This window comes from Suncus etruscus, chromosome 15, assembly GCF_024139225.1.
Source record: "Suncus etruscus isolate mSunEtr1 chromosome 15, mSunEtr1.pri.cur, whole genome shotgun sequence".
NCBI classification, from domain to species: domain Eukaryota; kingdom Metazoa; phylum Chordata; class Mammalia; order Eulipotyphla; family Soricidae; genus Suncus; species Suncus etruscus.
In genome coordinates this window covers 54,582,971-54,602,498 of record NC_064862.1, presented here as the reverse complement: position 1 = coordinate 54,602,498, position 19,528 = coordinate 54,582,971, and the positions used below count along the sequence as shown (strand labels likewise).

At 53.2% G+C, this 19,528-nt stretch overlaps 1 protein-coding gene across 1 annotated transcript in view; it reads right to left on the bottom strand.

Annotated features, from left to right (window-relative positions):
* Positions 1-19,528, bottom strand: part of ABCC1 (ATP binding cassette subfamily C member 1) — an 86,812-nt gene that overhangs the window by 4,935 nt on the left and 62,349 nt on the right. The window contains exons 19-29 of the mRNA XM_049789259.1: positions 17,700-17,883; positions 13,570-13,596; positions 11,237-11,327; positions 10,317-10,443; positions 9,452-9,659; positions 7,901-8,211; positions 6,406-6,605; positions 3,873-3,999; positions 3,169-3,270; positions 2,142-2,288; positions 611-769 (exon numbers count right to left, since the gene is read on the bottom strand). Coding sequence (XP_049645216.1) covers positions 611-769; positions 2,142-2,288; positions 3,169-3,270; positions 3,873-3,999; positions 6,406-6,605; positions 7,901-8,211; positions 9,452-9,659; positions 10,317-10,443; positions 11,237-11,327; positions 13,570-13,596; positions 17,700-17,883 — 1,683 coding nt within the window. The remainder of the gene's footprint in view (positions 1-610; positions 770-2,141; positions 2,289-3,168; positions 3,271-3,872; positions 4,000-6,405; positions 6,606-7,900; positions 8,212-9,451; positions 9,660-10,316; positions 10,444-11,236; positions 11,328-13,569; positions 13,597-17,699; positions 17,884-19,528) is intronic.

The following is a 19,528-nucleotide window of genomic DNA, read 5'->3' as shown; positions in this document are numbered from 1 at the left end:
CTCCTGAAAGAACTTGGAGCGGGAGGGGGGCGGGGGGGGGGGGACCATATTGGAGTCTAGGGAACGAACCCAGGGCAACAGTGTGCAAGTCAAATGCCCTCTCTGCTGTGCTATCTCCCTGGATCTCAGAAAACATTTATGGAGAGGCTGATGTTGACAGAGAGAAAAGGCCTGGTAGAATCAATTTCGCTCTCCAAGGACTTCCTCTTCCAATATGCAAATATGCTAGAAACATTCCAGAAAAGAGTGGCAGGAAGATAGCAGAGCTCCCCTTCCCCTGCCTCCAAAAACGACTCAGAAAAAATTTTAGGGACTGCACCAGGGGACAGGAAACAGCTCACAGCACTGTGTATATGGTTCGCGAACACGAGTTTGAACCCTGACACTGTCCTGCCCTGGTGGCCCTGAGCACCTGAGGGGTGGGATCATGGTACTGCAGACCATGGAGTGTTCGGGGAGGTTATGTAGATGCTGGCAGTGGCACTGCACCAGGGGATTTCAGGACAGACAATGGCAGGACACAGGAAGCGTTTCTGAAGTTCCTGCACCATGCCAGGCTTTGGCCCTGAATGGGGTGCCTGGGCCCCACTCATCCCCCACCAGGCCCAACCTGCGGGATGATGGTGATCTTGAAGCGTAGGTCGTGCAGGCCAATCTTGGCAATGTTGATGCCGTCAATAACAATCTCTCCTTGGGCGGACTCGTTGATCCGGAATAAGCCCAGGGTCAGGGAGGACTTCCCAGCTCCCGTGCGCCCCACGATGCCCACCTAGGGGAGGGAAATGGTGCAGATGAGGAGGCACATCTGGAATCCCTCCTCTCTTCTGCCACCTCTGCCTGGGGATAGCTGAGTGATCTACGTGGTGGTAGCCTCCCTCCCCAGCTCCCTCAGAGAAACCCTCAGGCTCTGTCTGCTTCCTGGTGACTCTGCAATTCTCAGAAGCCAGCAGAGGCCTCCAGAGACTTGGGGTAGCACCAGGGGCTTCACAAGAAAACCAGGAGCTGTCTTGGGGTACTTGTTCCCTGGCATGCTCTTACAGATGGACCACAAAGTTCCTTGCTCTGGCCTTTGAGTTCCTGTCTTTCTGCCCATGTGCCCCATGAATATGTTTGCTTTGGCAGTGCTAGGGGCCAAATCTGAGGCATCACACATGCAGGGCACAGAGCCACATTCCGGGCTCCACATCCTTTGAAGCCCCTGGAAAAACAGCCCCAGAAGGGAAGGTGCTTCCTCACATCCCCTGTCTGTTGAGGTTTTCTGATTCCCAGCTGGATTCCCAGCTCAGTAGCTCCAAGATTCAAGCAAACTTGGAGCCCCTTTGTGGCTGCAGGAGGCTATGAACGTGTGTGTGTGTGTGTGTGTGTGTGTGTGTGTGTGTGTGTGTGTGTGAACGGGTGTGTGTGTGTTTGTGTGTGTGTATGAACAGGTGTGTGTGTGTGTGTGTGTGTGTGTGTGTGTGTGTGTGTGTGTGTGTGTGTCTGGTCCCCCATCCCAAATCCTCTCTGTAGGGATCTGGTCCCTTTGCATTGGCAATGTTCCTGGGAGCCAATCACCGTGGCTCCTTTGTTGCCTGGGAGACCCTGCCCACCCCAGCCTGAGACATAGCCCCTCAGGCTCCATTCTCAACTTAGGGTCCTGCATAACTGATGATGAAGATGCTTCGGAGCCCTGAATGCTGCTGGGAAACAGTCAGCCTGGTGCTCAGGGTAAGACGTACTTTCCAGTAAGGGCTCAGATCTGGGTCACATGCCACATTCCTGCCCTTTCTCACGTCCCCTGAACTGGGGCAGATATAGGGGTGATGTTTCCAACCCATATGGGCAGGTGGCTGGGAGGTGGGGAATGTCTGTAATGTAGGGATGCTCCAGGGGCTGGTGGGTGGGTCCTCCCTCCCTACTGCCAGATGCTCTGATTTTACAGAGAAGCAGAAAAAATAGTGGCATTTTATGGGAAAATGGCCCTAGTTTATCAGTGCTTGTGACTAAGATTCCAGGTCACGTTCAAAAACGAGTGGGCTGCTGGGAGCTCTCAGGCCACTTCTGGCCATGAGCAGACGCCATGCAGCCCCGCAGTGCTGGGCTATGACCTGCAGGGGCCCTGGTATAGTCGATGGGGCTGGGGGCTGGGGGAATGTACCCACCTTCTCCCCACCCTCGATGGTGATGCTGATGTTCTTGAGAACCAGGTCCAGGTCTTCTCGGTAACGCAGGCTAAAGTTCCGGAACTCCACACGGCCCGTCTGGGGCCAGGTGCTGGGAGGAGCTGTCTCCTGAATGCGCCAGGGTGCCTATGGGCACAGCGGATGGGCAGAGTATGAGGATCTCTCAAGATGTACCTCCAGACCTGGCCATGAACCCCTGACTTCACCTCTTCCTGTCCCCTCTTCTCCCCACTGACTTATGGGGTCACCCCCATTCCCATGCCAACCTCTGCACCACCTCGGCCCAGTCCCTGGGCAGAACAGACCCTATTCCTCACCCCATACCCCCCAGCACCCCCTTCCCAGGTCTTCCCACCTCCTAGCATTTCATCTTCTATCTAATGCTCCTGTGAACTTGCATAGAACAGCCTCACTCTTTCTCCCTCTTCTGTGAATGCCTGATTGGATTATTCCTGGGATGGCTCAGTGACTCTATTGGCTGCTGGGATCAAACCCCCAGGAAGATTGTGTGCAAGGCCAGCTCCTTCCTTGCTGTACTATGGCCTGGCTTCCTCTTCCAACACTGTTAACCAACCAACTCAGATATGACCGATTAAACATATCAACAGAGGCATCGAGTCTCATTTCCAAGATAGAAAATGCCCCGAATTCAAAAACCAAAACAACACAATGTATGAGATGTGATGGAAGATTCTCTGCTGACCGAGATTTGCTGCATTGGGGAAGGGGACTGAGCTTGCTGACTGGGTGGGGGTGATGCAGATGTGGAGGAGGGAAGAATGTGGCTGGTTTGCCCCAGCCCCCCCACTCTTGATTCAGGTGCTCCAGCTACTGGAGAAAGCTCGGGTCCTCAAGATTCTGCACTGTGAAACTGCTGTTTCCGAGGTGCTGGGCAAGTGTGAGCTGCATTTCTCCCTGGTGGGCATCAATCTCCTCCTTGGGGGTCAGACATGGCTGCCATATGGCTTTGCCCAAACCCTAAGCTGAGTTGAGAGCTTTACTTTACCTCCTTCTCCGTCTCCGAATACTCTTTGAGTCTCTCCACGGCCACTATGTTGGTCTCCATCTCAGATGACATCCGAACGAGCCAGTTCAGGTACGAGGTAATCTGGGCTCACAGGGAAAGGCACAAGGAGTTGGGAAGGGGGTGGGAACACTGAATCACACCCCTGGACACAAACAGAACCCAGTTTGCCCCATCAAGGCTGGCTGCAGGCCCCACTTTAACTAAGTACCAAATCATATGAGACCACAGGAGTAAGTGATGGAGAGGGGATCTGGGAAGGGAGGAAATTATTGGGAGAGGAAGGGTGGAAAATGGAAGGGAGAAGAGGAGGAAAAAAGTGGAGGGGAGGGGAAAAGTAAGTGGAGAGGAGGGGAAAGGAGAAGCAGGAGAGGAAGGAAATGAGAGGAAAGGGAAGGAGACGGGAGACAAACAAATATCACAGGTGAGGGGCTGAGTGCAAGTTTTGCAGGCAGAGCCCAGGTCTGCTCTCCACAGTGCCCTGACAAATAGCAAGAGTGACAGCCCTTTGCACTGACTCCAAATAGCCTCCCAAGAATCACTGAGTATGGCCCCCAAACAAAAACAGAGAGATTTGTTAGTGGCAGCTGGAGTGGAGCTAAGCGTGATTTAGTGCTGGAAGTGTCTCCCCCAGAATCTGATCACGGGCACCTTGGTCCCCCCAGAAGGACCCTTTGGGCTCTCACCTGCAAGGAGTAGGAGATGGACAGGCCCACCAGGCCGGCACTCAGGCTGTGCCGGAACATCACAGCAAACAGGGCCGAAAACAGCACAATGCAGTTGCCTACACACTCCAGCCGCACAGCCAGCCACCTGCAGAGACACCAGCACAGATGGGTAGATGGACACATAGGGAGGATGGACAGACAGACACATAGATGCATGGTGAAAGGCAGCAGGCGCAGAGCTTGGCTTCTGGTTTGGGAACTGGAGGCCGGAAATGCTGGTTGCTGATCTCACTGCCCAGTTGCCTCCGGACCCTTCCCCCAGCTCCTAGCATGTGGAGTGTGGGGGTGCTGAGAAGGAGGGGAAGAGCCACGGGGTCACAGATATCAACACTTCCACCTCTGGAGGGCCCCTAGGGATTATGATCAAGAAGTTCTCCAGAAATTCTCTTTCCCTGGAAGCAAGAACTGGTGCTTTGGGACATTTTTTACCCCTCATGCCAACATCGCAACATAGCCAGGTCCACATCTTTATGAAAGGAGACACCCTGGGAAAGAAAATAAGTCCCCAGTAGAGGGAAGCCAGTACTAATCTTTATTGGTGGGGGGCTTAAGGCCACACCCAGCAACATTCTGGGCTTACTTCTGGCTAAGCTCTCAGAAATCACTCCTGGCAAACTAGGGGACAAGATGGGATGCCAAGGATTGAAGCCAGGTCGGCAGCATGCAAGGCAAACACTGTACTGGCTGTGCTATCGTTCTGGCCCCAGCAGAACTAATATTGTCTTGGTAGGAAAGAGGGAGGGAGAAGGGAGCTTGTCTGAGCAGCTGCAGTGTTCCCAGAGGACTCCTTGGAACAAGGTGGTACAGGCAGGGTTCGGTCTAATAGTAATAGTGTTGGTTCTTTGTTTTCTCTTTTTTGGGGGGCCACGTGCAGCAATGCTTAGGGTTTGCTCCAACTCCACAATCAGAAATGACTCCTGGCAGAGCTTGTGGACCATATGGGATGTTAGGGACGACCTGGGACGACTGCATGCAAGGAAAGTGCCCTCCAGGCTGTACTATCTCTCTGGCCCCAACTAAGGTATGTGTATGTGTGTGTGTGTGTGTGTGTGTGTGTGTGTGTGTGTGTGTGTGTGTGTGTGGCCCCAACTAAGGTGTGTGTGTGTGTGTGTGTGTGTGTGTGTGTGTATGTGTCTGGCCCCAACTAAGGTGTGTGTGTGTATGTGTGTGTTATTGGATTATACCCAGTGTCTGGCCCCAACTAAGGTGTGTGTGTGTGTGTGTGTGTGTGTGTGTGTGTGTGTGTGTGTGTGTGTGTGTGTGTGTGTTATTGGATTATACCCAGTGGTTCTTAGGACTTACTCTTAACTCTGCACTCAAGGATCACTTCCAGCAGAGCTTGGGGGGACCATCTAGGGCAGTGATGGCTAACCTTTTTGAGCCCAAGTGCCCAAACTGCTACACAATGCCCGGTCCTCCCAATGGCCAGTCTGGCCCTGTTGCCAGGTGAGCTGCAAAGCAGACATGGGAACACTCACCTCCCGCTTCACTGCATATCTTAATTGCAGACTCCTTCCCACATGCCAGCTGCAAGGCCTTTGCGTGCCATCGCTGGCACATGTGCCATAGGTTCTCCATCAAGGAGGTGTCAGGAGTCAAACCTAGGTCAGCTATGTGCATGCAAGGCAAGTGCTCTACACACTATACTATTTCCTATCCCTGCTTTTCTTTCTTTTTCCGTGTGTGTGTGTGTGTGTGTGTGTGTGTGTGTGTGTGTGTGTGTGTGTGTACTATTTCCTATCCCTGCTTTTCTTTCTTTTTCCGTGTGTGTGTGTGTGTGTGTGTGTGTGTGTGTGTGTGTGTGTGTGTGTGTGTGTGTGTGTGTGTTCTGTAGTGCCAGGAATGGTGCCTAGGTCCTCTCACAGACAAGGCCAAGTGCTCTCTCACTGAGTTCCAACTGAGTGCTAACTCCCAGAAAAGTCTGCATGTTATTTTGGTGCTGCACATTGCAGATGGCACCAGAAAAATGGCTCAATCCACCATTTTTCCACCTGGTGCTTCCCCTGCCTATGGGCCCCACCTCTCACAGACCCAGGTTTAGTCATGCAGCCCTAGAAATGCCATGGGGGTCACAGATATCAACAATTCCGCCTCTGGGAAACCCCAGGGATTAAGATCAAGAGAGTTAAGACCATGAGAGTTTGAGGCTCCCCACCGCACTCTGAGGGCTGGACAGGCCCATGGTGGCCTCTAGGTAGGCAGATTCCACCTCATCAGCACCAGGTGAGCAATGGGACCCAGCTCTGATCTGAATCTGCTGCAGCGCTCAGTAGTGCCCTTCTCTGGTAACAGTGCTCACCAATACCCCTGATGGGAAAATCCCAGCAGCTGACTGTGCTGGACGGCCCCAGACCTGCTGCTCAAAGCTCCAGATGCTCCCAGGCGTTCCTGCTATGGAACTTTGTCCCGCCTTTGCAGGAGGCTCTGCGTGGACAGTGCTTCCTTCTGTCTCAACCTCTGGGAGGGGGTGATAGGAACTCCTGGCGCCCACCTGTTGGCCACGATGCTAGGGAAATAGGCTTTCTGGTTCTCATCCACCTTCAGGTCGCTCTGGTGGATGAAGCGCTGCTGGTCAGCAAAGGCCCGGATGACGCTAACGCCCAGCAGTGTTTCGTTGAAGTGCGAATAGACAGGTGAGCGGCTCACAGACTCCAGGCGCTTCAGCTGCCGTGATGATGCCACGTAAAACCTCTGCAGGGCAAGAAGGGATGTGCTAGGGCTGGAGCTGGGGGTGGCTGGGCCCCCTGGGTGCCAGCAACAGCTCTGCAGCCATGCAGTGGAGACAATCTATGCACATTCAGTTCTTCAAATCATGCGGAATCTCCCAATCTCCCAGGACTCCTGCTTCCCAATAAGTAAATAGAGTCACAGACAAGTCAGGAAACTGTCTGCTCCTCACCCACGGTTACCTGGCAAGGAAACCACCAGCTGGAGTCATGCCCAGTTGGCCATGCCAAATGCCAACACAGTGCAGCTGCCCAGGATCATTCTCTGCTGGGGGCTCAAGGCCTTCAGACATGAGGCATCAGGCATGGGCAGACCTCAAAGCCTACCACGCCTGTGGTCAGAGACCAGATTTGGCAGGCACCTCCCTTGGCTGGGCATCAACTGGTGCCCGGCCCAGTCACTCCATGAGCTCTTGTTGGAATAAAAGTAAACGGCTGCTGGCCTATGGGAAGCTCTGGGTACTGTAGGAGGATGCCAGGCGGGCACGGCAAGTGTGGGGCTCCCCAACCTCATTTCTTCCCTGGATGGGTAGAAGGGCAGGCCAGTGGCTTCCAGTCTGCTCATGACACAGTGGACACACAGTGGGCAGAGGGAAGAGCCCAAAAGGACCCGAATGGTCAGGTCCACTGGTTAGATCAGTACCCCAACCCACCCTGACCTGAACCCTCTGAGGACTGAGAGCCCCCAACTCTTGAGTCCCAGGAGCTGCTCTGACAGCCCTCATGGGCTCTCACTCCAAATGTCTGTGTTGAGAGAGAAGCAACTTGAAGCTACTATTGTTATTCACATCTCCATTATCTGCCAAATGAATCAGGAATCTTTGTAGTGTGTTTATTATGCCTCTTGTAATTAACAGCTACCAATAATTGGTCATGGTGGCTGAAAACCATCAGCATCAGTCCAATGATTTACCTCAATAAAGAATGATAAACCCAGCCTTCCTCCACCAAAAATCCTCTACAGATTCTCAGCGGGGCAAGGAGTGATCCTAGAGACAGGAATATGCCCTGAGCACCTCCAGGATGTAGCCAAAAACAAATAAATAAAGCAGATGGGCCTGAGCCCAGCAGTAAGGTAAATTTAACCACCTGGTTTAATCCCGGGTATCCCATAGGGTCCCCTGAGCAACACCAGAAGTGATTCCTGAGCGCAGTGTCAGGAGTCAGACTTGAGCATCACCAGATGTGGGCCACCCCCACAAAAAGGCAAGGTTTCCCAATAACTGGCAGGGCAGGGCACCCCAACCAGCTTCTTCTCACCTGGACAAAGAAGTAGATAAGGCCGAGGGGTGGGATGGTGACGGCAGCGATGGGTGTGGCCAGCAGGATGATGAAGCAAGCGCCGATGACGTTGAACAGCGAGCCCATGAACATCTTGATTATTTGCGGGATCATGGAGTCCACAGTGTCCATCTCCTTGGAGAAGCGATTCACCAGATTTCCGCTGGGAGTGCGCTCAAAGAAGCTCATGGGTGAAGAGAGGACGTTGTGTAGCAGGTTCAGGTGTAGGTGGCGGGAGGCGAAGATGCCCCCGATGGACACGACCATGGAGTAGCCAAACACGGCAATCCCTGCCAACACCCACAGGGAGAGTGAGAGGGGGTGGTAGGCAGTGCTCAGGGGCTAGAGGGGCTATGAAGACCGCCCTTTTCTACCCCCAATTCCACCGGTAGTGCGGGCGGCTGCTCCACCCTACACACTTTTTTTTTTTTTTTTTTTTTTTTTGGGTTTTTGGGCCACACCCGGTAACGCTCAGGGGTTACCCCTGGCTATGCGCTCAGAAGTTGCTCCTGGCTCGGGGGACCATATGGGACACCGGGGGATCGAACCGCGGTCCGTCCAAGGCTAGCGCAGGCAAGGCAGGCACCTTACCTTCAGCGCCACCGCCCGGCCCCCACCCTACACACTTAAGCTGGAGTTCAGATGACATTCACCAGAGCTGCAGATGAGAACTCTACTCAGCTCAGCTGAGCCTTCGATCCATTGGCAGCAGAGGTTGGGGCTAACGTGCCAGTGTGCCAGCTTCTGGGGTTGTGCTTAGCCTCTTGTGTGATTCTGAACTGCCCTCCTCGACATGGCAGTGCCCCTGTGGCCCAAATGAACTGATCCAAATTTCTCCTTTTTCGTTTTTCTTCTTTGGGCCATACCCGGCAACTCTGCTCTCAGAAATTACTCCTGGCAGGCTCGGGAGACCATAGGGATGCCAGGAATCAAATTTGGGTCAGCCACATGCAAGACAACTGCCATCCCCACTGTGCTATTGCTCCAGAGCCAAGTTTTTTCTTTTTCGGGGGAGTGATTATGTTTGGGTTACACTGGCTCAGGGCTCATCTGAGTTCAGTGCTCAGGGGCCCATGTCATGCGGGAATTAAATTTAGGCTTCAGCTCACAGAGCCTAGACTCCAGCCTGCTGAGCTCTCTGGAATTTCCGGGCACTCCTCTGGCCTTAATTCAATTTTTATTTTTTATATTTTAGCCACACCTGGTGATGTTCAGGACTTACTCCTGGCTCTGCACTCAGGGATCACTCCAGATGGTGCACAGGGGACCCTACATGATGCTGAGGATCCAACCCAGGTAGGCAGTTTGTGAAGTAAGTGCCCTCCCCCACTTTCCTATAGCTCCAGCTCTCTAGGGCCAATGTTAAGAAGTGGAAGCTGAGGAGCCCTACTGGTTATGCCTACTGGGATCCCATGTCTGTGACTCGGCAGTTTAGTCACCCCACCTTCCTCATCTCCCAGGGCTGTAGAGAAATGAGACCTTCAAAATAGCCCTCCCACAGGAATGAAACCCCAGGGAACATAGTGCCACCTTGTGTGATGCCAAGGGCACCGTAGACGCTCAGCCGGAGCTTGGTGTTCTGCTGGGTGCCATTGACGACAGGGTCATCCGTCCAGAGGCTGAGCCAGTAGTTGGAAGCCAAGGCAGCCACATGGTTGCAAAGGAAGAGGAAGATGCTCAGGAAGGATATGATGAGCCCGATGGCTTTCATGTACTCCCAGTACACGGACAGCTTGACCTGGGTTGGACAGGGACGAAGAGGGTATCATGGCCTGCACCTGGGCTTTCCTCCACACTCACCAAGTGGGAGCGGGAAGTTGGGGCCACGTCCAGATAAGGGCGGAAAGAAAGAGATGAATCAGAAGCATGTCTGTGAGAGACACTGGCCAGGCATCAGGGGGGACCCCAGAAGTACTGTCAGCAGGTCTGTTCTCTGTACCATATGATAACACTGGAGGCGTCTCCCCCTCCAAAGACTCCAGGCGTCTTTCCCTGTGGTGCCCAGCCTAGATCTAAATAATCATGCTTCAGGACGGGAGAGATAAGATGAGGGACCCCCAAGACTTTCCTACTGATGAACCCACAGAGGCCTGGAAAGAAACGAGTCTTCTATGAAAAGACTGATGTCTTACATGACGGGACCACCAGGGGTTGAGAGCTCCAATTTGATGGTTCTTGGTTCACTGAGGGTTCCCAAGAGCCCTGGCACACTCAGAGGTGGCAGCTGTCAGGATGGGCCATCTCTAGTGTCCCCCATCCTTCTCCTGGTGGGGTTCTAGTGGCTTCACTGTTTGGCAGTTTTGACACTGGGCAAGTTCACTCAGGCCAAGTATGTGAGCGGGAGCAGGAGCCAGTCATACCAACGTGTTGTGTCTGGCCTCATGCGGGGCCTCACCTGGCCTGTCTGGGCCTTGTCTGCCTCTACCAGCTTCCACGGTTCCTCCTTGTCAGCCTTCAGCTCGGCGCTGCTGCCCTGGTGCCGGCTGGTGTCACCACTGTATGAGGAGGAACTGCTGAGCTGTCTGGGGGAAATCAAGGCACAAGGGCATCAACTCCAAGGCACAAGAAGCCTCAGTCCTCTTCCCCATGACTCCCCCATGACTGATCCAACATGCCAGGGTACTGAACGAACAGAAACAGATATTATGTATGTGGAAGGCCCTGAACATGGCACAAGGAAAGGGCCGCTGGGCACAGTTGGGTGTGCACCCCCAATCAGAAAGAAACAGAACAGAACAGTGATAGGACAGCAGGGAGGGCAGTTGTCTTGCACTCAACTGACTTGGGCTCAATCCCTGGTCTCCTGAGCCTGCCAGGAGTGATTCCTGAGTGCAGAGCCACTGAGCATGGCTGGGTTTGACCCCAAAACAAACAACATCAAAACAAAAGCAAGCAAACAAACAAAAAAAGAAAATAGGTACTTCTGTGGTCAGTAGCACTGTGACCGTGGGGTTCAACACTGGCACTGTTAAGTGAGGAGACTATTCCCAGTGGTGTGGGGGATTACAGGGCCACCCGGGATGAAATTGGAGCTGCGCCCCAGCTCCAGACACAGCTTCTAGAAGCCCAGGCTGAGCTCTGAGACATGTTGGCAGAAACTCTGGCAAGGGTGGAGATGGGGGATCAGCTGGAAGGACCTAAGGTTCCGAGGGGTATAGGGCTGGGCTTCCTCTGTGGATCTCTATAGCATGTCCAATGAGGCCCCAAGGATACTAGAGGGAGCACTCCCCCCCCCCAACCTGGCATGAAGGGGCCTCTATTGGTCAGCCAAACTGCTGTCTCCCATGGGTTGCCCAGAGATACCACCTGCCTCACCTCTGTAGCTGCTTCCCGGCTGTATCAGACACCAGCACACCATTCTCCATCTGCTTGGGCTCCTTCCCCGGGCCACTGGTACCCACCAACCCTGCAGGAGCAAGAGACAAAGGAATATTCAGGTTGCCAAACAAATGAGGGCACCAGGTTGCCTTTGGGGCAGGGTACATAGGCTCTGGCTGCCAGAAGGCTGCAGGGGCACCTGATTCCTTGCAGTCAGACAAACAGCTGGTGGGTGGGGACAGGGTGAGGTCCTGGGGCAGTCTTCTCCAGCCAGTCTGTCTTAAGCCAAAGGTGACACCACAGTCCAGCTTGGGAATAGTCCATGGGGCTAGGACACTGGGACCATGCATGGGGAACTGACAATCCTGAGGACAGGCCACTACCAATTCAGACTAGAGCTCGGATGGTCCCATAGGTTTCTCTGGTTGCTCAAGGGTAGGAGTTTTAGGGGACATGGGGTGGCCATTTCTCTCACACAAACACAGCATCACATGGGGCAGAGATAATACAGCAGGAGGAGTGTTAGGGGCTGATCTCGAGTCCCCTAAGCACTGCCAGGAGTGATCCCTGAGCACAGAGCCAGGGGAAGAGGAAGCATATTCCAATATAACGAGTGCCAGGTCTCCTGTGGGAGCTCAGGAATACTGACCACCAGGGGGAGTCACCCACCAAGGGAGAGACTGAACAGTCCAGTCTTCCCTGCAGGTATACTGTCCCATTTTCGGTGAAAGTGTGTTGCAGGAACCCAGAGGGACACAGCGTTGCTGGATGGGGGAACGCAGGAAACACTGGGCCAGGGTGACTTGGGGTACAGGCTGAAGTGCAGGAGTGAAGCAGAACCCCGGGAAAGGCCCCCAAGAGCCTGAGAGGGACCAAGAGGGGGTACACCTGTGGATGGCGGAGGTGGGGGGGAGCAGCTTGGCTGTGAGGGAAGTTTAGGTGAACAGGATGGGTGGATGGGGCGAGTGTCCTACATCTGGGAAAAGCATCTGAGTGTGCTGGGGACTAAACTCAGGGTCGCATCATGCAAAACCCAGACTTTACCAAGAAAGCCACCCCCTGGCTCCTTTATTATTATTATTATTATTATTATTATTATTATTATTATTATTATTATTATTAATTTATTTTGCTTGTTTTGTTTAGGAACATATTAGGCAGTGCTCGGGGCTTATTCCTGGCTCTGCACTCAGGAATCACTCCTGGCAGGGCTCAAGGGACCATATATGGTGCCAGAAATTGATCTCTGGCAAGGTGCCTTATCACCTCTCTGGTCCCACGTCCCTTTATTATTATTACTAGTATTATTTTTTATTTATATTTTGGTTTTTGGGTCACACCTGGCAGCGCTTAGGGATTACTCCTGGCTCTATGCTCAGAAATCGCTCCCGCAGGCCTGGGGGGCCATATTGGATGCCGGGGTTCAAACCACCATCCTTCTGCATGCAAGGCAAACACACTACTTCATGCCATCTCTCCGGCCCCAATTATTATTACTAGTATTATTTTTAGTGTTGTGGAGAGAAGCACTCCTGGCAGTGATCAAGGGCAGTGCTGGGGCTCAAACCCAGGGCAGACGTGTTAAATGTGCCCTACTACGAGGCAGACCAGGGCTGAAGAGGGCAGCTCTACATGCCCTTTTACTGCCAACTCTGGCACACTGAAAACAGCAAATAGATGCAGCAAAGCACGTGCATGTGCCAGCCATGGGCCCAAGCCTGATCCAGCTTCCTCTGAGGGAATGATGGCCCCATATCCCCACTGTCCCACAGGGATGCCCTGGGGCAGCCTCTGCTGACTTCCCTGTGCTCTCTGCCCAGGCCAGGTGGAGCTCAGGGCTACCTCTCCCTTCCTGCCAGCCCACAGCCAGGGCCACTGGGAAGTTCCCAACTGCGACAGGGAGTTCTGAGACCCCAGGATCTATGGCCTGGCTGCTCCAGGGCCCCACCCCAGCACACAGGCTGCCCATCTAAACTCTGCCCCAAAGGTTGGAACCATAGTAGGCCACACGGACCAAAGGCAGTTCCTGTGGATCTGTCCAGGATGCAGGACCCCCAAGTTCTCACTAGCAAGGGCCTGTACATCCCATTCTGCTTGTCCCCCACTGCTCCCCATGGAGTGGGGAACTTAGACCAATTGGGCAGAAATCTGAATATCCGGGGCCCTGCCCAGGAACATGGCTACAGCATAAGCATTGCTGATTCTACAAACACTGCCACCAGGAAAACAAAAGAAGCAGGAGTCATGAACACCAGGTGCCACAGAAGCTGGGTGCCAAGAACACCGGGCACCATAAAAGCTGGGTGCCACAGAAGCTGGGTACCACTAACCTTGCCCTTCATCTGAGGCTGTGCCACCTAGAAAGTCAGAAGATGCAAGAAAGGGTTGAGCACCCAGAAACAGCAAACATTCCATTGCATTGAGGTGTACTCTCTTCGTGAGAATGAGGGGAAAACTTGGTCGAGTACCCGTGCCTCAGTTTCCCCATCCAGTGTGGGGTGTCCCAAGGGACATGGCCATAGGCACTACTGAAGCCCATCCCACCCGACCAAAGGAGTTGCCACCTCTTAGTTCTGGCCCACATGCCAGCCCAAAGAGGCTCAGGCACCAGTAGCTCTGACCTCCTTTGGACCCAGTGCATTCCCGAAGGTGGGCTAAGAGGTCCAAGATGGGACCCCTGGATCATTATGACGTGTCCCAGCGCACCCAACTCATTCATTTCCCAACATGAGTCTCAGCACCAGGAAGGACCCTTCTTCCTACAGACATGGGTTCCTGGAAATGCCCTGGGAGCTTCCGCTCAGGTAGTACCATGGAACTAGGCCTCAAACCCTAGTGACATGTACCATATACTGTAGAGCGAGGAGAAGCCAAGTCTGAAGGGAGTGGGGTAGTGTGCTGCTACCAATGGCAGCACGAATATGAGACAAAGCTGGGGAACTTGAGGGCCCCTTGGGTGACAGAAATAGCAGGTCAAGCCACTAGGCACCTCTGCAGACCTTGAACTTCACCTGGCTGCCCAGGGCCATGCCCAGCTGCTCAGCCCCAGTGGTAACCACACCCCCACACACCCCAGCTTCTCTGGGTTTTTTTTTTTGTGTGTGTCTGTTTGTTTCTGGGTCACACCCAGCAGCGCTTAGGGGTTATTCCTGGCTCTATGCTCAGAAATCACTCCTGGTAGGCTTGGGGGACCATATGGGATGCTGGGATTTGAACCACCATCCTTCTACAAGCAAAGCTAACACCCTACCTCCATGCTATCTCTTCACCCCTTCTCTGTTTATTCTTTTTTTTTTTTTTTTTTTTTTTTGGGTTTTTGGGCCACACCCGGTAACGCTCAGGGGTTACTTCTGGCTATGTGCTCAGAAGTTGCTCCTGGCTTGGGGGACCATATGGGACACCGGGGGATCGAACCGCGGTCTGTCCAAGGCTAGTGCAGGCAAGGCAGGCACCTTACCTTCAGCGCCACCGCCCGGCCCCCTCTGTTTATTCTTAAGCAGGCTCTGGAAAACCCCACATGGCCCCAGGCTCTGATTAACTTGGGCCTCGGTTCTGACCAAACAGACTGAGGCTATCTTGGCCAGCCTACTCCTTTCACTGCGGCCCCTATGTGCACCAGGCCCCAGAAGGGGAGGAAGGTGGCTGCTGAGGATGGCCCAAAGAAATGTGCACTGATCCACTGGCGGTTGCACTGTACCAGGGGTCCTCAAACTTTTTAAACAGGGCCAGTTCACTGTCCTTCAGTGGAGGGCCAGATTATAGTAAAAACAAAAATTATGAACAAATTTCTATGCACACTACATATATCTTATTTAGAAGTGAAGAAACAAAATGGGAATAAATACAATATGTGGCCCGTGGGCCATAGTTTGAAGACCCCTTGACAACGGGCCCCTGGAACTCAGGGTAGCACTGAGCACCCCAAAGGTGAGGAATGTCAAGGGTGAGGATGAGGGAGCTTCACAGCTAAGTAACAAAGGGCTGGGGAGATAGCTCAGTGGTCAGATCTTATATTGAGCCCTGCACTGTGTTCCTTTTCCTGCTTCCCTATTGCAGGACTTGCTGAGCTTCCAGGTCCAGCTGTCTGGAAGGACTGGTAGGAAAGACCCTGCAACATTGTAAAAAAAAAAAAAAATTGGGCCAGCATGGTGGCGGCTAGAGGTAAGGTGTCTGCCTTGCCAGCGATAGCCTAGGACGGACTGCGGTTCTGTGGTTCGATCCCTCGACGTCCCATATGGTCCCCCAAGCCAGGAGCGACTTCTGAGTACATAGCCAGGCATAACCCCTGAGCGTTACCAGGTGAGGCCCCCCCCCCAAAAAAATCTGGTATGTATGGGAAAAATACAGGCCTTGAGGTGAAGACATTTTTAGCAGGTTCTAATCAGCAGTAGCACTGCTGGATTCCCATCGATGTGGCAGGAAGTTGGGGTGCCACTTGGTGTTCCTCAAACAACACAGGTGGGAGGTGATTCCCAGTGAGTGGGGGGTCTTCTGGAGGGCACATCCTGGGCATTCTAGGGCTATGAGACCCTCATACCTAGAATATTCTAGAGATCTGACCCCCCCACCCACCCAACTCACCGCCATATGTTCTCCCAGCCCAGGTAGGAAGGACAAACTGGTAAAACACTTTTGATCCTTCTAGGTACCTTTGGAGGCCAGAATTAATTCAAGATGGTCACTGCCTTCCAGAAGGAAAAGGTCAATGAGTGGCCTTATACATTTTGGGGGTTCTGGGGTATACCCAGTGGGACTCAGGGATTTCTCCAGGCTCTTCACTCAGGAGTCATTCCTGGCAGTGCTCTGGAGACCACATGGGATGCCAGAGCTCGAACCCTGGTTGACCACGCACAAGGCAATTGCTCTATCCTCTGTGCTATTGTACTGGCCCCCTTACAACTTCTTAATTTTTTTAAACTTTTTTTAAGTCCTGCCCCAAGTTTTCCAGTAGAGTGATTATTTCAGGGCCCCAGTCTGGTTCTTTCCATTCTCTGTCCTGATGAGAATCACTCCAAACCTATGTTTGGGTGTCCTAAAAATGACCTGATAAATACCAGCACAGGGAAATGAAAAATCCTTTCCCTTAGAAGTCAAAACCATGTTCCAGGCAGCCCAAGGTCCCTGCCTAGCACGTGCAGCTGGCATGAGAGTGGCATGGATTTCCACTGCCAAGTTCCAGCCCTGGCAGCCTTCCTAGCAGTGGTAGAGAACCAGTGGCGGGCACGAGCTGAGCACAGATGAGCTGCCAGGGGTGGGGCTGGGGCTCTGGGTTGGATAGTCTCGGGGCAGATGGCATTTCTGACACTTGAAGGGCGGCCTGCAGGGAAACCGCCTCAGAATAAGGCAGCCGGCCATGTCCTGCAGAAAGAGCCATGATGCAGTGGGGGAAAGGAGGGAAAATACCAGCTGAGGGGCTAGAGGGCGAGACATGGCCCTCTGGGAAGAAAGTTCCAGGGCCCACCACTTCTTTCACCTAACAGGGCCTCAGAGGCAGGAATTTTATCTGAGTACTGCAGGTGTGACCTCCAAACCAAAGCCCAACAATAATTGAGACAGGGAGAGTTGTCACCACGCCAGCATCTCATCTGCACTCAGGGAGCACTGATGGTGGGGTTGGGAGGATCATATATGGGGCTGGGGGTCAGACTGGCTGGCCAGGTGCAAGCAAAATTCTTTAATCTCTGTACTGTGGCTCCATTTCCTCCTGTGTCTATATGTCCTTCCTTCCCCTTTCCCTTCTCCTTCCTCTTCTTCTCACCAGTTTCTGGGAGGCGACTTCAGCAATGCTGGGTGTTTGAACCTCTACTTGACAAAACACAGCAGCTTGTGGAACCACCTCCTCAGGCCACCCCAGAACCTTGGAGAGAGACGGATCCTGAGAAGTCCCATCACACTGGCTGCAGAAGGACGGCATGGCAGCCAACTCTAAAGTGACCCTGTGAGACAGCTGGGAGGCGGCGGGTGCTGCTGACCTGGCATGTAAATATGTGGTGAGGAGGATACTGGCAGGAGCAAAGGCTGCTTGCTCCCCCCAGCGTTTAGTGATTAGTATATGTGCACCTGGATCCAGCCCTGCCACTGTGGGCTGCTTCTGTCCTTCTGCCACTTGACAGGGATGCAACTGAGGCTCAGAGAGGGTCTCAGGGCTGAGCTGAACATGCGTTGCTTGAGCCCAGGTCCTATTATGCCGGGCTCACCCCTCACTCCAACCATACTCCCACACCAGCCCTGCCCTGTGCCACATGACACCAAGGAGGTCACAAGTCAATTCCATGTCCTGAGTGTGTGGCTGCCAGCCCTTCACCAAAGCACAGGGCAGTGACGGGGTGGATAGCACAGGGACTCCTTTTCTCAGTTCAGTAACCCTTGAGAGGACGTGCTGATTCCAGAGTGCACCCAGGAAGCCTTCCTTGGGGCACAGTGGCACCTTCAGATACCCATGGAGACAGAGCCCCCTTACCGTCTTCCTGCTCACTATGCTCCTTCTCTGCACTGGCATAGGTGTGTAGAAACTCGGCAAAGGCGCCCTGGCGGGCCTGCAGCTCCTGGTATGAGCCCATCTCAGAAATCTTGCCGCCGTTCAAAACGATGACCACATCGGCCTGCGGTAGGTAGCTGATGCCATGAGTGACCAGAAGCCGTGTCTGCAGGGCCGCGGGGAGAGAAGGCAGCATTAGGGCATATGGGGCCAGAGGTGTGTACACTCCTTCCCCCGGCAGGAACCAGGAACCTCCTGGATATCCTGTGATTGTGGATCTATCCCTACCCCAAAGTCTGGCATCATAAAGATAGGTGGGAGAAATATGGTAAGGAAAAGAATCAGGTGACTGAAAATGTGCAACAAAAAAGACCCCCTACCCTAACCCAAACCTGAGATGTGGCAACAATGATCCCAGTGGAAACAGATGGGCACAAAGACTGTGGAAATGGTAAGGGAAGGACTGGAGATAATCTGACTCTAGGTTCAAGCAGAGATAAAAGGTAGGGCGTGTGTTTACAGAGAAGTTAGAAAGCAGAGAGCTTTTGTGAAATTAAAAAGAAAAACAGGGCCAGAGAGATAGCATGGAGGTAAGGCATTTGCTTTGCATGCAGAAGGACGGTGGTTTGAATCCCTGAATTCCCATATGGTCTCCCGAGCCTGCCAGGTGCAATTTCTGAGCATAGAGCCAGGAGTGGCCCCTGAGCGCTGCTGGGTGTGACCCAAAAACCAAAAAAAAGGAAAACAGGCTGGAGCAAGGTAGGGCGCTTATCTTGCATGTAGCCAGCCCTGTATGGACCCAGATTTGATTCCCGGTATCCCACATGGTCCCACACCCCTGCCAGGAGTGAGTTCTGAGCACAGAGCCATAAGTAACCCCTGAGCACGACCAGGTGTGTACCCAAAACCAAGTAAATAAATAAAAAGGAAAACAACTAAATCAGAACACGAGTCAAATGAAAGTAAAACAAGTTTGTGCTGGATGCTGAGCATAAAGCAGGAAAGGGCTGGAACTCAACCAACAAGGGCACAGGGAGAGAGATGAGAAAGAAAAAGCAAAAGGACCGGAGCTAGAGCTATAGTACAGTGGGGTGGACATTTGTCTTGCATGCAGCCTACTCAGGTTTCATCCCCCACATCCCATATGGTCCTCTGGGGCCACCATGAGTTATTCCTGAGTGCAGGAGTAACCCCTGAGCACCATCGGGTACAGCCCCAAAACAAAAGTGAAAGGCCCAAGGGCCATGCAGCAGATAATTGGTATGCTTTGGGCTACATCAAATGGTGCTCATGGCTTACTCCTCCTGGTCCTGCACTCAAGAATCATTCCTGGCAAGGCTCAGGGGACTCTCTGGAATGCCAGGGATCAAACCCAGGTTGGCCATGTGCAAATCAAGTGCCTTCTCTGCTGTACTATGGCTCCAGCCCCATTTATTATTATAATAACAATGATTATTCTTGTTATTATTAGGGCTTTGGGAGTCAGACCTGTTGGTGCTCAGGGCTTACTCATGTCAGGTGGGGAGTAGGGAACTATATGGGGTACCAGGGATGTAAGTCTCATCAGCTGTATACAGCACAAGACTCCTGTCTCCTGTGCACTCCCTCTAGGCCCCACCCCAACCCCAGTGTCAATTCTTCCATGGCAGGAAGCTGGGGCACTCAGCACTGCACGTGGGGGGGTCAGACACAAACCTCAGGGGCACAAGCCTATGGGCCCCTGAGGATTCTTGTTCTAGAACTTTCCGAGGCAAGACAGGAACATTTTCTAAGCGGGTGGCCACCCCTTCTGGTGTCACATCCCTTCTCCC